The following is a 14,290-nucleotide window of genomic DNA, read 5'->3' as shown; positions in this document are numbered from 1 at the left end:
CAGACAATTCAAGCAGAAAGAACATAAGGCCAAACCGCCTCCTCTTCTTTCTGTTCTTCAAATGAAGGGAAGCGACAAATGAGATGGTCTTTCAGTGAGAGGTGAAACTGTAGAAACCACCAGCTGAGGATCATCAAGAGTTCACTCCAGCAAATTTCTCTGAGGAGGAAACAACAGAAGCAACTGAAAGCTGCAGGAAACTATCTGTACTACTACTACTATTAAAATTCTCATGACATGTTTAAATGTGGTTGTGAGGCATCGTCTTAAAAGACGTTTCCTCAAAAGCTGCAGTAAACTCCTAGTGACATCTGCAGAGGGCATGCGTTGGCTCCCGGCTTGTGTCTGCTCGGACGAGAGGAGTTTGCGACAGAGTTGCTTTGAGGAAAGATGGCAATACAAAAAAAAAAAGACCTGCAGGACATGAGGTTCCTGCAGAATTTATAAAGAAAGAGTTTCACTCAGTTACACAGTTATAGTTCATTAAGCACAAGCAATGAACTGATTTTGTGCTGTTTATTTCACTGTTTATCAGGAATGGACCCAGAACTGTTTTTATATTTATCCAGGAGCATGAACAGCGGCATATGGATTTACTGGGCCTTCAGGAGGCAGGTCAGTCCCAAATCAAATTAGTGTTGAGATGAGATGACAGACATGATTTATGTCCACTTGTCAAGTAAAAAATCCCCATCCACACTGGCAGTTTGTCTCATCTTTGTCTGTTACTCTAACATCCAAAGAGACACAGTGTTAACTTTGAGCAGCAGCTTTTCTTTTCCACTTGAGCTCCTTTGAAAATGAGCACAGCAGTTAGGCTCCATTTAGTCCATAATGGGAAGAGCACAGAATACCATCAATAAAACTACAGATTTTTACCCGAACCAGTCCAGCACAGTGCGGCAGAAAGCTGCTGCAACTGTCCTGACCTTCACGTGGTGAAAAACAGCCCACTGTCCACTGAGGAAAACATAAAGTTCACCAAATTTTAAGTCTTTGCAATAAGTTGTTCATATGCGTTATGAATGTTTTACCCAAGCAGTTACACTCTGCAAATTATGAGAATGCGCATGCAACCTACTTAAAGTGATAGTTCGGATTATTTGAAGTGCGGTTGTATGAGGAACTTTTCAATAAGGACTGTATTACCTATAGTAGAATGCTCCAGTTTGGAGAAGCAGAGAGGAGCACCGACATGGAAGCTAAACAACATACCGCTGTGGACAGAGTCGGCAGCAAAATGCATTTTAGCCACTTACAAAAAGGCTGACCGAAAAAAAAAAAATCCATATCAGTTTAAATGTGCACTATATCTAGAATATTTTCACCACTTCACCTCGCTGTCAGGCAGGTATTTCCAACAATATTTGTTAAAGGTGAAATCTGTGTCAAAATGCCATTTACCTGGCCTACACATCATTTTCTACAGAGTCTGGTACAGATTCCAGTAAAAATCCCATCATAATCATTTTAATATGCTTTTCAATGAAAATGAGAATAATGACGTAAAATTATACTTTTATCTATACCTTTTAATATCGCAAATCATATCACAACTGCTATATCAGTCAAAATTATCACATTTGGAACATTTTTCAAAATCCTTCAGCCCTACCTCAGTTTAGGTATTACATGTCCCGAATGAAAGGTTCAATCTGGAAATCAAACTCCTCCACGGTTCATCAGCGTACCAGCCTGGCTTAGAGAACTCACCAGCTGTTCTGCAGTCAAAGTGTCTGGTTGCGGTTGTCAACACGCTTCAAAATGGAAGAGCAAATTGTCTTCAAGACTTGAGCCTCAGCATTATCAGTAAAATCTTACAACTAAGCTCCGCATCTCCACTGCAGTATTAAGTCTCCACACAGAGAAAAGTTTTAACTTTAATTCTCCTTCTTGAACACACAGTAATCTAAGTATGAACACTATCTTAACTTCGAGAACAGTAGATTCACCCCAATTTAATATCTCACTCTTGCTTTCTCTACCAACTGAGACCCAGTGAATACACACTGAACACAGCCCAAAACATTTAAGAAAGCAGAACATTTACATCTCATCATGTAAGATCTTTAGCACGATAATTTGAAGTCACATCAGGCTTTTGTGGTGTTTGTGTTTTAGAAGAAAGCCAATGAAAGATAATACTGACTCATACTGTATTATTTTCAGATGTAAAACGAGGAAAAACATACCACAGATAGTCTGCCACCCAAGCAAATTTACAATGCGAACACAATCCAGCTATTGAGGTTTGACTGAGGGAACATATTTCATATTTGTGTGCCTGTGTGATTTTTCCATTTGTCCAGATATGTAAATGAGGAACCCTGCAGTCACAAACCTGTTCCTGTAACCTTCTTCCTTTTTAGATTGGCCTGCAGACCCCTGCAGTCCCTGAAGTGTTATTTTCAGCTTCGGATCTGTGGAGTGTGATGCTGTAATGATTTTGTGGGAGGTAAATTTGCAGCGTGCAGCAGTAATGTCGCTCTGCTAATTCAGCCCTTCCCCACCCACTCGACTTGTAAGGTGAATGACTGAAGCATACACACCGGCACGCACTCATGGTGCACTGTTGCTGACATTGCTGAACATGTGTGATTTACATGACTGTGGTGCACGCATGGAGCAGAGATGACACTGATGCCTATTATCATACATTAACGCATTTTATGGCTGTCAAACTGTCCTTTCACATCCCAGTCTGTTGTGTTACAATTTGAATACTGATGTAGATTGTTAATGTTCAACAGTATCCTACAATGTTTAGTCATTTTCCATTTTTTCTGTTAAGTTTGTCATATTTTTTCAGCCATGTGAGAACCAGGAAGTTAAAGAGATTTTTTTCATACATGTAGTTTAATCTGACAACAACTCATCCATCTGTAGCAGGATGAAAAAAACTTGGTAAACACCTCTCAAAGCACTTCACCGAAGCGGCGCCCTTAATAAAGATGTCAATTTACAGTATTTTATTGATTCACTTTGCATCGCAATCTGTGAAGCTGAGAAACAGGGCCCTATCAGCCCTGTGTACACAGCTGGTGAATTTATTGCTGCATAATAATCAGACAACAGCCACACACATGCATTACAAAAACTGTTTTCATCCCAGTCATTTAACCACCCAGTGTGTAATAGTTTCACTGTGCGTTCAGCACCAATCCAAGTGATTTATGATGCTGCGCTTCAGTAAATTGCCATTCATATCTTCTTTGCTGTTGATAAAGACTGTGTTGGCTGATGGAGTGTTTGTTGATTAGACTCATGGGGAAACTAAACCTGATATGAATCAACATGAAGATAATGAATACACTAATAGTACTAAATTGATGAAATTATTGTTTTACAATGGAAATAATAGACTAGTTTTAGCTGTTTAAAGATGCTTTCAAAGCTTCTAATTTGAAAATAAAAAAAATACCTCTCTTGCAGAGTGACCCATATGCCAATAGCAATAAAGGGTTGGGGAGTTCAGAATCACCGTATCATAACTGTATAATATATGTTACAGCACTGTACTGTGTGTCTGAAATTCAAAAAAGAGTATGATTGTAAAGTTGTGAGTAGTGCCTCTTTTCTTTCTATGAATGGATTGAACTTCCTCCTAAACAAGACCAACAGTCTACAGGCACAGGGTTCCCAAAAGTCCTGTCATGAATACAAGATGTTGGTGACATAGATGTTTGAAATGAGTTGTTCTCCTCTTCTTTATTATGAAAGTTTGCATACCTACGTATTGAGTTCCTATTGAGTTCCTATATCCAGCTCCAGCAACATCATAAATGGACAATAACAAGCAAAGACAAGTCCTACACTTTATAACTGTCAATTGTCAGTCAAAGTTCAGCCTGAAATACAAACCCACTGCTCTGAAAATACACACACTAGAGTTGAGGTTCAGTAACTGCCTGCCTTTCTGCCTGCCAGACTCCATTAACATATTGTTCAATTTAACAGTTATAAACATCTACTCTGTCTAAAGGATTATCAATAAACTCATAAACAGACACTTGCTCTGTCATCTGGTCAACATTCTGCATAAATTTGAACTATAATTAACATGAAACAGGCAAACAAAAACAGTTATTTCGGCTCAGAATAGAAATTTCAAAGGGGAACAGTGCAGCTGTAGTGTTGTCATCAGAGAAGCGAGTATCTCAACTGAACATATTTTCTTGATCACTGATGACATATTGTGATAATTTTATAATTAATTACAGTAAATATATTACACATATTACTCTTTTAGGTGTTGTATGTTGTTGCCACCAAGTTCACGCATTCAGTTTACATAGGAGAATTTGCATTCAGCTAAATAGCCTTTTTTCCCAATAGGCAGGTCATGAAATAGTCACAAAATTTGATATATAGATTTATGTCCATGGACACTTCATCTGGTCATAAACTAATCCTTCACAAATAATAAATTTGACTAAATGATGGTGCTATTAGAACAGTGAACAAAAAGGTACCAAAGTTACTACAGTCATCCCTTGGACACAAATCTGTACAAATGTGTACCGATCCATCTCATAGCTGGATGCTAATAGCTGATGGACCAAGTAAATCCATTTATAAGAGCCATAACACAAATGTGGCTAAAACATACCAAACAGTCCATCACATCAAAACTGTTATTAAAGGACAAAAACATCCATGGAGGCCAAATGCCATGTAAATGCTTTCACTGCTAGGTCAGATAGTCCATTACAACAGTACACAACAGACTGACAGCAATAAATCGCAACTGGGTGCGTGTTTATTTCTGCAAGTTTACATTTTAGTCCATTTACAAAGCCAAGTCAGTTTAATCTTGTGTACCATTAGGATGAAAAACAATCTCTCCAAGTGTGGTCCATCTGCCTGTTGGACAGCCAACAAGAATCGTCGACATAACAGACCTATGCAATCCACAAAAGTCCCCTAATCCAGCAGTATATTCTCTAAAGCGGCTTAATATTTGACTGTAGGGACAGACCAGTTCCTGTTATAGGTTTACCAACCTGGAGAGACTATTTTTTGGCTTTTGCTGAGCATAAATGCTGATGTCTACCTTCAGATACAGCATGCATTTTAAGAACTGAGCACCTCATGCTACTCACGGTAAAACCTGCTGATGTTTTTGAGAACAAATGCTTGAACTTTGTGTTGAGAGTAACAAAAGAGAGGAAAATAACATCCCATAAAGTACCCAACATAATGACCACAAGTGAAAATGGATGCCATCACTCCCACAGCTTTAATAAATGTGAAGCATCGAGCTGCAGCAGAAATACAGTTTCATCTGGAGACATAATGATGACTTCAGGAACTTCAGTGAAATTCAATGATTCTCACTAAAACATGCACCACCAAGCCTCTCCATTGCCCACAGAGTGCAGTGCAGTACAATAGGCTCACTTTGCTAAGTAAGCAAAGGTCTTAAGTGTCCTAAAAACTGTGAAGCTATTCAGAGTACTCTGATTTGTGCTGACTATTAATGTGGTGACCTCATCGTTACATCCCCCCGTCGGGGTTATTTCAGTCGAAGTACTTAGAGAAATTCCAATCTCTGCTTAAAGTGGATTAAACAGCTTTTTCTGTCAAATTTATGTTTCCTGTCCATGGGCTGTTGAATTCAGCCAAGTTCAAAGTAAGGCAGGGCTAATTCAGAGAAACAGCCTGAATACCGCAGCTGATTTCTGCAGTCGTCCACATAACCAAAGGCTTTTTTTTAATCATTGAAAACCCTAAATCTCCAAAGATGCTGGTACTTGAAGTAATGATCTGGCAGCCAATCAAGGCTAAGTTTATGCTAATTTCCAATCAAGATAATTAGCATTTCTGTCCACTCCCAGATGGGCAAACTTTTGTTGCAGGTCTTAAAAATTAATAGTGGGTAAAAAAACTTCTCAAATGCACATAGACATACATAACTTTCCTCATACTTGCTTATAAACACACCCACCACATCTGTGTTGGTACATTAATCTACTGCAGTACGTAACAACACCGCTTTGGTGTTAATTAGCCCAGGTCAGAATATGGATGGGAGGTGCCAAAGTAAGATCAGTAAGATCTAAGAATATCTTTGAGTTACTTTAGACGCTCGTCTTCAAAGTTTGAACTGAACGCTCCTTCTTCTTGCACCCACCGACACTGATGGAGCTGATGTGACAGTGACAGAAGAACTCATTCTTATGGGAAGCTGCAGAAATTAGAGATTGACTGCTGTTGTTGGCTTGAAGACGGCTTAGTTATGAGTCAGTGGCTGCGGGAAAATAACAGAGTGAAATTTTGTGGTCCAAAAATACCTGTGAGTCAACATGAGTTCAAGCATCCCTGGAAAAGGTTTTTGGTGGAAATGTGCAGTAACTCCTCACAGTGGCTTTTTCAGTGCGAAGTTATCTAACCTATAGAAACACACTGACCACCTGCAGGTAGGGCTGGGCAATATATTGATTCTATATCGATATCATGACATGAGATGAGACATCGTCCTGTATTTTGGATATCCTTGTATCATGATATAAGGTGTCTTTTCTTGGTTTTAAAGGCTGAATTACACTAAAGATAATTTCTGAACTTACCAGACTGTTCCAGCTGTAAGACTAGAAAAAAAGGTTTAGTTGAAACACTATTTTTTTTAACTACATTACTTTGAAATTAACAACTTTATTATCATCATTATCATGTGATAGGTCATATCCATTATGTGCTTTCATGGCAATTTGCATTTATTTAAGTGAAACGATCAAAACGGTTTATTGCACATTGCGTGGCATGATTTGCTTTGGATTTGATTAAAATAGTGTCTTTTAAAAGCACAATGATAAAACAGGTGAGGCACAGGTGTAATCAATATCATTAATAATGGCTACATCACATTCAGGTGTGTCACTAGGGCTGCACGGCTCACTGGTCAGGTTTGTGCTGCAAACATGTCATATTGTTAATTACTAGGGCTGAGACACAGTGTCTGATGGAGGGCAGTTTGACGACGAGGAATATAATGTTACCGAGGTACCAATGAGGAACAATGAAGACATGGCAGGTTCAGACAGGGACAGGAGAGGCATGAAACAGTGGAGAAGTGAGTTTGCAGTATGTCCCCGTGTTTTGAATAATGAGACTTGTGAGAGGCTGCACCATGTTGAAATAAATTAACAAAATGTTCAGTCTCCTTGTTGGTTGTTCCAACACATTCAGACATGTTACACACCCGATTTCACCATGAGGATTTAACAGGCAGCTCACTTTGTTCCGCAAGAATATATATTATTTATATAATCTGAGTCAGAGGTGTTGAGCATTTCTAACAGTAACTTGGTGAAAAGAATTGCAGGAAGTGTCCACAGGAGTTTGGAAAAACGGCTGCAAGTTACGCGAAAATAAAATCCAATCCAATGCAATTGATTCAGCTAAATTAAAGGGAGCTATACACAGTTTGTATCTAGTTTCACATGTTAATGACTATACCCACAAAAGCTAATTTAGTCTGTTTAAATTACTACAAGGCTAGCAGCAGGAGTAACCATAGTGGAATAATGTGTTCCACTGGAGTGCTTCCAACACATCCAAGTCAAAATAACGAGGTTTTTTTTTTTTTTTTGTTCTTCCCATTCTGTCGACATTGTGTGAATACAATCATTACGGTTACTGTGCTTTGCCTGTTAGGACAAGTCAAACTGTTTTCTGTGAAAAGGCCTTTGTTGACGTGGTTTGTGGAGTTTTATTTAATTCCACTGAGGTTGTTTCACATTTCTAAATATCGCAATGCTGCTCAGTAATCTTGGAGAATTAAAAACATGTAAAATCTGTGAGCACTATGGCAGAGAACACAAACAGCAAGATGTACCTTAAAGCCTCAGAGAGTTTAAGACTGTCATGATGTTTAGTAACTGCTCTGTAGCTTAAACTCTACTATAAGTGCAACTAAAAAAGTATTTAAGTGTCTGAGTCAGCCATTTTCCAGCATCTGGAGGGAGCACCTGACAGTTTTTCAGTCTCTCTTTTCAGCTCATTCGTTCCTCTTTGACATGAACAAACTGACAGAAGTCAGAAGCTTCAGGGACTGAGATTGTTCCGTTGGCTTTTAAAGCTTTTTATTCTTTGTTGATTTTGCCAAGAGACAGAGCAAGAAGGAGCAAAAGGTAAAAATGTGAGACGCAGGGGTAAAACTGTGTAACAGCATCACCTTAGAAGATTGTTCTTGTTCTGTGCAGGTAGATGGGGGGGGGGGGGGGACAAGGGCAGCGAGTGTGGAGGGGACGAGGGAGGGAGGGCTGCAGTGCTGACCACTGCGAGATTCATCCATCCAGAACATGCTGAGCTGCTCTGCTTCGCTTACTGGCTTCAAGTCAAGTTTGGAGTCTGAATACGTTCATGACTTTGATTGAGAACAACTCCACTCTGCGCGGTACTTGACAAAACATATCACCTCAGCAGGAAAACCATCTTATATCTGCTCCACTGCTTCCTCCCCCTCCTCCTCCTCCTCCTCCTCACAATTGCACCGGGGTTATGTTCTCCCTAAAATTACACCTCTTTTAATCAACAGGAGATGGCAGCTTCTCTTTACTTTGCACATTATTACCAAACAAAAGGCTCAGGTGATTTCACTGCAGGCAAGAGATTCAATTATTCAAGAGCTGTTTTAGCTCCTGTTGTGTGTGCACCCTGAATTCATCTTTTATTGAAGCAGCTGGTGAATGATTTGTTATAAACAGCTTTCAGGGAAGTACGCTCGACGTCTGCCCCCAGTCAATTTGAGAGAATGACGGACCGGACGCCCACTAGACTCAGATAGATAGAATTGAACTCAGAAAATGCTGCCTTCTTGACCTGAAGGATGTTTGTGGGTTTGGACATGTTTTACCTCAGAGTTTGAAGTGCAGGTCTGAGGAGGTTTACTGCTGCTGTTACACACATAACATCTCAGACTTCCAACTTATCCTTTGTGCATACATCTCAACGTCAATACATGCACACGGATACACAAACACAAATTTGCCTGTGAGCACATATACTTTTAAAAAGCAAATATATACCCACAAATATGTGCACAAACAAGAATACTCCTTCAACTTCAACTGAATTTTAAATGGTCTGAAATAACAAAGTCCTGTTTCCAGTTAACGCTCTGCTGTCTGTCCTACTGTACTAACGTGCAGCAGAATACGCTCTAAATGGCTCATTTGATAAAGTGTCAAAGCAGAATTTCAGAGCAGAATTGCACACCAAAATTATGCATGTTCAGTCTCTCCTCTTTTCAAGTGTCACAAAAAGCAGTGGCCAACAAAATTTAGCTGATTTTCTTGAAAATTAATAAAATATTTCACCAGAAACCATTTGGTATAACAACTCTACTTTCATACATGCTAGGGCTCACAGTTGATCAAAATATTAGCAAAATCACAATTGCAATTTTCAGTGAAATTGTAATAATTGTAATATGAGTGTTTTCCAATATCGTGCAACCCTAATTTATACTATAATACTAATACCTAAGACTGGATATGAACTGAATTGTAATTTACAACTTGTATTGACTGTCTGAACTGGAGCTGGTCTGGCTGTCCACATCTCTGCTGCGAGGTGATTTCTGAATATCTTTGATGTCCCACAATCTGCTGACAGACGCAAATATTTCAAACACTGAGTGACAACCAAGGTGTCACTTGGATGCAGATAATTCTTATTACAGTGTCACTCAGCTGACAAGGAAAAAATAAGTCTTTTGAGGAAAAAATAAAGATCAGCTGATCAGCAGAGTGTCAGCTCTTCATAAGACATGATCACCTTTCTAGCTGCTTCGCTATTGTAAAAATATATATACACACATATATATATTCTACTGACATTTTGTAACAAGCATGATATTCTTCAAATTAGTGCCACAGCTGCCCAAACTTAAACCACTAGTAGTGACGTTAGCAGAATATTCCGGGGCATTCAGGAATGAACTTAAGTTTATGCAAAGTGAAAACTCTCCATTAAAACGAGCTATTAATATCCTCCTCCTTCTACATTCAACCAAACGGAGCTGCTGGAACATCTGTGACTGCTGTGGGAAAACCTAACAGCAGTTTTCCATTGCAAGCTGTAACCCCCCTGTGGTCCCAGATCTCTGATGCCCGAGACTAACTGCTGACTTATTAATACATAGAGATAAACAAACAGTAACACACACTATAGTTGGTACAATCACCTGAGTGGATATCCACTTGCACTAAGAACAAGATGTCAAATAAATCACCAGCAAAACATTTCAGCAGGCTGACTGCGTCCCTTTAAATGACCAAGTTCTTCTCTCATAATCAAAAAAATTAATGACAAAGTGAAATCTATTCTTCTGTCACAATAAGCTTCATATTACGCTCAGTTTTCGCCACGTTGTGTTGCTCATAGTTGTGAAAAATCCTAACTGAACGTAGTTCTGAACCTTTGTAGTGTAAAATAAACACTGTTATCTGTCGCAAATCTACTATACTGTGTCTTGAGGCGGAGTATTCCACTGTACATTGATGCGCCCTGATGTTCCCTACACTGATGCTGCTCGGCGCACTTTGTCAGAGCAGCTGTACACTATGTGACACTAATGAATCATCTCCGCGCTGTAACAGTAAATGTCGATGAGAAATCTCATCAGTTAAAACAAATCCGTCGACAACAGCAACTCGCCGGGCTGTGAAATCTCTCATTAACGCCGTTTCTCTCCGCGCATTAGCGCACGGATGGCGCGTGACTGAGTTAATCCCGACGTGTCTTTGTTTTAAAACAAAATAGTCCTACCTCGCTCATGATGGACGTTTACGTCGAGGTTTCTCGGCTGCTTCCAGTACCTGAAGTTTCAGCAACAGTGGTGTTTAAAAGAGTGGCTCGCCGCGGACTGAGAAGCTTTATAAAGTGTTAAGCTCAACTCCTCCGTGTCATCACGTCACCAATAAACCAATAGGAACGCCGTGGGCAAATGTGTCTCCCAAGTCACCACCCAACTCCTTCAAATATTCATACGCTGTGTAAGCGCTTTTCATCATGATCAGCCAAACGGATCTTCTCTCTCCTGTTGATGAACACCAACACTCACAAATGTGAGCGTTGGGAGGCATTTCATGCACCAGTCATCATGTCATCAATAGAAATTTTTATTATTCCACTACATGTACCACTGTCACTCCCACCTGAGTGTGTGTGTACTGGAGCGTGGGTGTGAGCCTCATAACAAAAGCTCTAAAGTGAAATTATGTTGCTCTTTTTATCTTCCCTTTGTTGCTTTACTGTAACATAATGTGCGTCTTAAAGATCCATAGGGACTCCACTATAATGTCTCTATAATGTCTCTACAATACATTTTATAGTTGTTTTTTTATTATTATTATTTTTATGAAATGTGTTACCTGGCATTCCTCTCACATTTATTGCAGGCTTAATTATATCTAGTAAAGGTTTACTGTGGTATAATAAGCTAATTAGATTTTCTCTGCTAAATTCCCAAACAACAACAGCATGTTAAATGTATTGCATCAGAGAGTCTGAGCTCTGCGTTTTAACTTTATTAAATTTCTTAGTGCTGGTGATTTTTCATAAAGAACAGCACCTATTTCTAGCAGAGGGTTGTGTAATACTTTTGCATCAATCTAACAGTGGCCATTCCCTCCTTTCCATTCCTTTCAACATCAATTTCACAAATTGAGGTAGCTAATTATCATTTGTCCTAAATCCATACATCCATTTGTAAAATTCATTGCAGGCGGTGTTTATCAAATTGAACGTTCAAATAGCAAGTAGCAGCTTCAATCCAACATGCAGAGGGTAACCTCTGTCTGGCTCCTGCACATCTAAATGGAAATTGTGTCAGACAAAGAGAAACAGGACCAATATTCACAAAGCTCTGATGTGGATGCAATGTGAAGGCTGCTCAGCTTCCTCATGTTCTGTCACTGGAGCGTCAGTGAAGTCCCACTGGAGTCTTGATGGATGGGAGAAGAGGAAGTCGATTACAAATGAAGCCTAACGTCTCTGCTGCTCTGACCTGACCTGTGTGTCTCTCTGGGCGACTGTCAGTGCGTCTGACGAGCCGGAGTGGATTTGCACTGAAAATGGCTTTGCAGTCTTTGTTCTGCAAAAAGCAGTCCTCAGATTCCTCTGCTTAAGATAGTTGGAGGGAAATTAAGTCATTTTGTTTTGCCAAGTGCAGCAGATGGTACTGAGGTTTTCGTGGAAGCTTATGAAGTTAGCAAGACACAGCACAATCTGTGTTGCCTGCATGCAATGGCAGTGTTATAACTGAGCCAATGTTGTCCTACAGAGTGTATAGGACACCTGCAGCACATTAATGGGTTAGTTCAGCTTATTTAATGTGGGGTTGTATGAGGTGTATTACCTGCAGTTGATGGTGGTTGGCACGCCCCTAGGTGAGAGAAGCAGAGAGGATCACAGGCACAGAAGCTAATATGGACAAAGTACTGCTGTGGACAGGGTCAGCAATAAAAGGTGTTTTGGCAACTTAAAAAAAAGATCAATATCAGATTAAGTGTATGCTATATTTAGAATATTTGCCATCAGACAGCCTTTTCCAATGAAAACTGCTGGTATACAGTATAAGCCAAATACAGCTCTCTCCAAACCACCCATAGGCGTACTTTTTAATCATTTTACCTCGCAGAGCATTGAAATTGCTGGACTACTACTGCCTCATCTGTTAGTTTGTATTATAGTTTGACTTATTTTAAAAGGATCAGATTCACTGAAGTCATACAATAACACAAACAAACTTACAGATTGTGGCAGTGGTAAACCAGCAACCAAAACCAGCAAAATCAGTAAAGGCTGTCTAATTGCAAAATAAAGAGGTGAAAATATTCTTGATATAGTGTGTACTTAATGTTTTTTTTTATGTGTTGACATCACTAAAATATGTTTTGTTGTTTTCAGGACCTCACATAGTGTGGCTTTGTGCAGAAAACTGGAAATCAGATGCTAAAAGAACAGACTCAAGATGACTGAAGGTCCAACACTACAGCTCCCACTCCAACATCCACATTTAGTTGATTTTGTATCAGTTGGAGAAAAATTGCATCCCGAGAAGCAATTCAGCAAGAACAGTGAGAGCTGCATGTAAAACAATTGTGCACTGGAGTCGGCAAGTCATTCTATTTCCCTGAAACTCGTACAGATTTTGAGTATAGAAAAGTGTTGAGACATATGGACAGTGTAGCTTCAGGATGTAAATCAAGTCCGTCTCGACAACACTGAAGGTAAAATTACCAAATGTTAAGGTGTCTAACAGCGGCAATTAAAAGGCAAATGATCAGAGTTGAGGAAACAAACATACCAGGAAGAAAAAGAACACAACTGCTTTTTGTCCACAGGGTAGACAGTCAGTGAAACATTTACAAGGGGCCATATTGCTGGCCAGCTAGTGGTGGAGAGACATCAGATGGACATTTTGGGAGACAGCTGGTATTGCTACCGGAGACACTGAATGCCACCTGAAGGCAAGACGTGAAGTCAGAGGAACAAAGGAGTGCATATTGTGTATGACTGGAAGATAGGGAACGTAAAGGGAAATGTACTGTATACTGGCAGTGGGTGTGTGTGTGTGTGTGTGTGTGTGTGTGTGTGTGTGTGTGTGTGTGTGTGTGTGTGTGTGTGTGTGTGTGGAGTTTTCTATCCTAACTGGTAACTACCTGATTAAAATAGCTGCCTGAATAAAACAGGTTCTGATTTGATGACCATAATATGAACCAGCAGCTCTAGATTCAGGATTGATAACCACAACTCTGCAGTCATTCATGTCATGTTTAAACATGTGGATTGTTACACTGCAGTCTCTCTTAGAGGAAAAATCTGAATAATTGATTGAAGAAGTATTATGCCTCCATACTGGTCACCAGGGATCATAGTGTATTGAGTATGAAAATTATGTAAATCATATACTATGGTCTTTGCAGTCAGCAAATGGGAGATTTTGCACTCATGTGCTTAACAGCACTGTCTGCCATCATCATCAAAAACCTTTAAGGGTAACTTCAATATTTTTCAACCTGGAGCCTTTTTTTTAAACATGTTTTGTGTCTAAGTGACTAATGGGGATGACAATTTTTGAAACTGGTCCAGTATTGAGGGAAAGCGCTGAAGCTGGAACAAGCAAAGCTATGCTACAACATAATCTCCCTGCACAACTGTGCACCATCAAATTACGTCTATTAAAAGTGCTTCTTTTTGTCATTGTTGAAGAGTAAGATATAGTGTTTTATTGCTCTTGCCTGACCAACCAGATTCCCTTTGCAAACTCATCCAAATGTCT

General features: G+C 39.6%; 1 protein-coding gene across 1 annotated transcript in view; it reads right to left on the bottom strand.

The window, feature by feature from the left end:
• The window catches only part of pcp4b (Purkinje cell protein 4b), a 38,610-nt gene extending 27,677 nt beyond the window's left edge, over positions 1-10,933 (bottom strand). The window contains exon 1 of the mRNA XM_084716379.1: positions 10,774-10,933. Coding sequence (XP_084572505.1) covers positions 10,774-10,782 — 9 coding nt within the window. The 5' untranslated portion in view covers positions 10,783-10,933. The remainder of the gene's footprint in view (positions 1-10,773) is intronic.
• Between the last annotated feature and the right edge of the window lie 3,357 nt (positions 10,934-14,290).

Source organism: Lutjanus erythropterus, chromosome 4 (genome assembly GCF_056507025.1).
Source record: "Lutjanus erythropterus isolate fLutEry1 chromosome 4, fLutEry1.hap2, whole genome shotgun sequence".
In the NCBI taxonomy this organism is placed as follows: Eukaryota; Metazoa; Chordata; class Actinopteri; order Lutjaniformes; family Lutjanidae; genus Lutjanus; species Lutjanus erythropterus.
The sequence above is the reverse complement of the archived record's forward strand: the minus strand, read 5'-3'. Positions and strand labels throughout refer to the sequence as shown.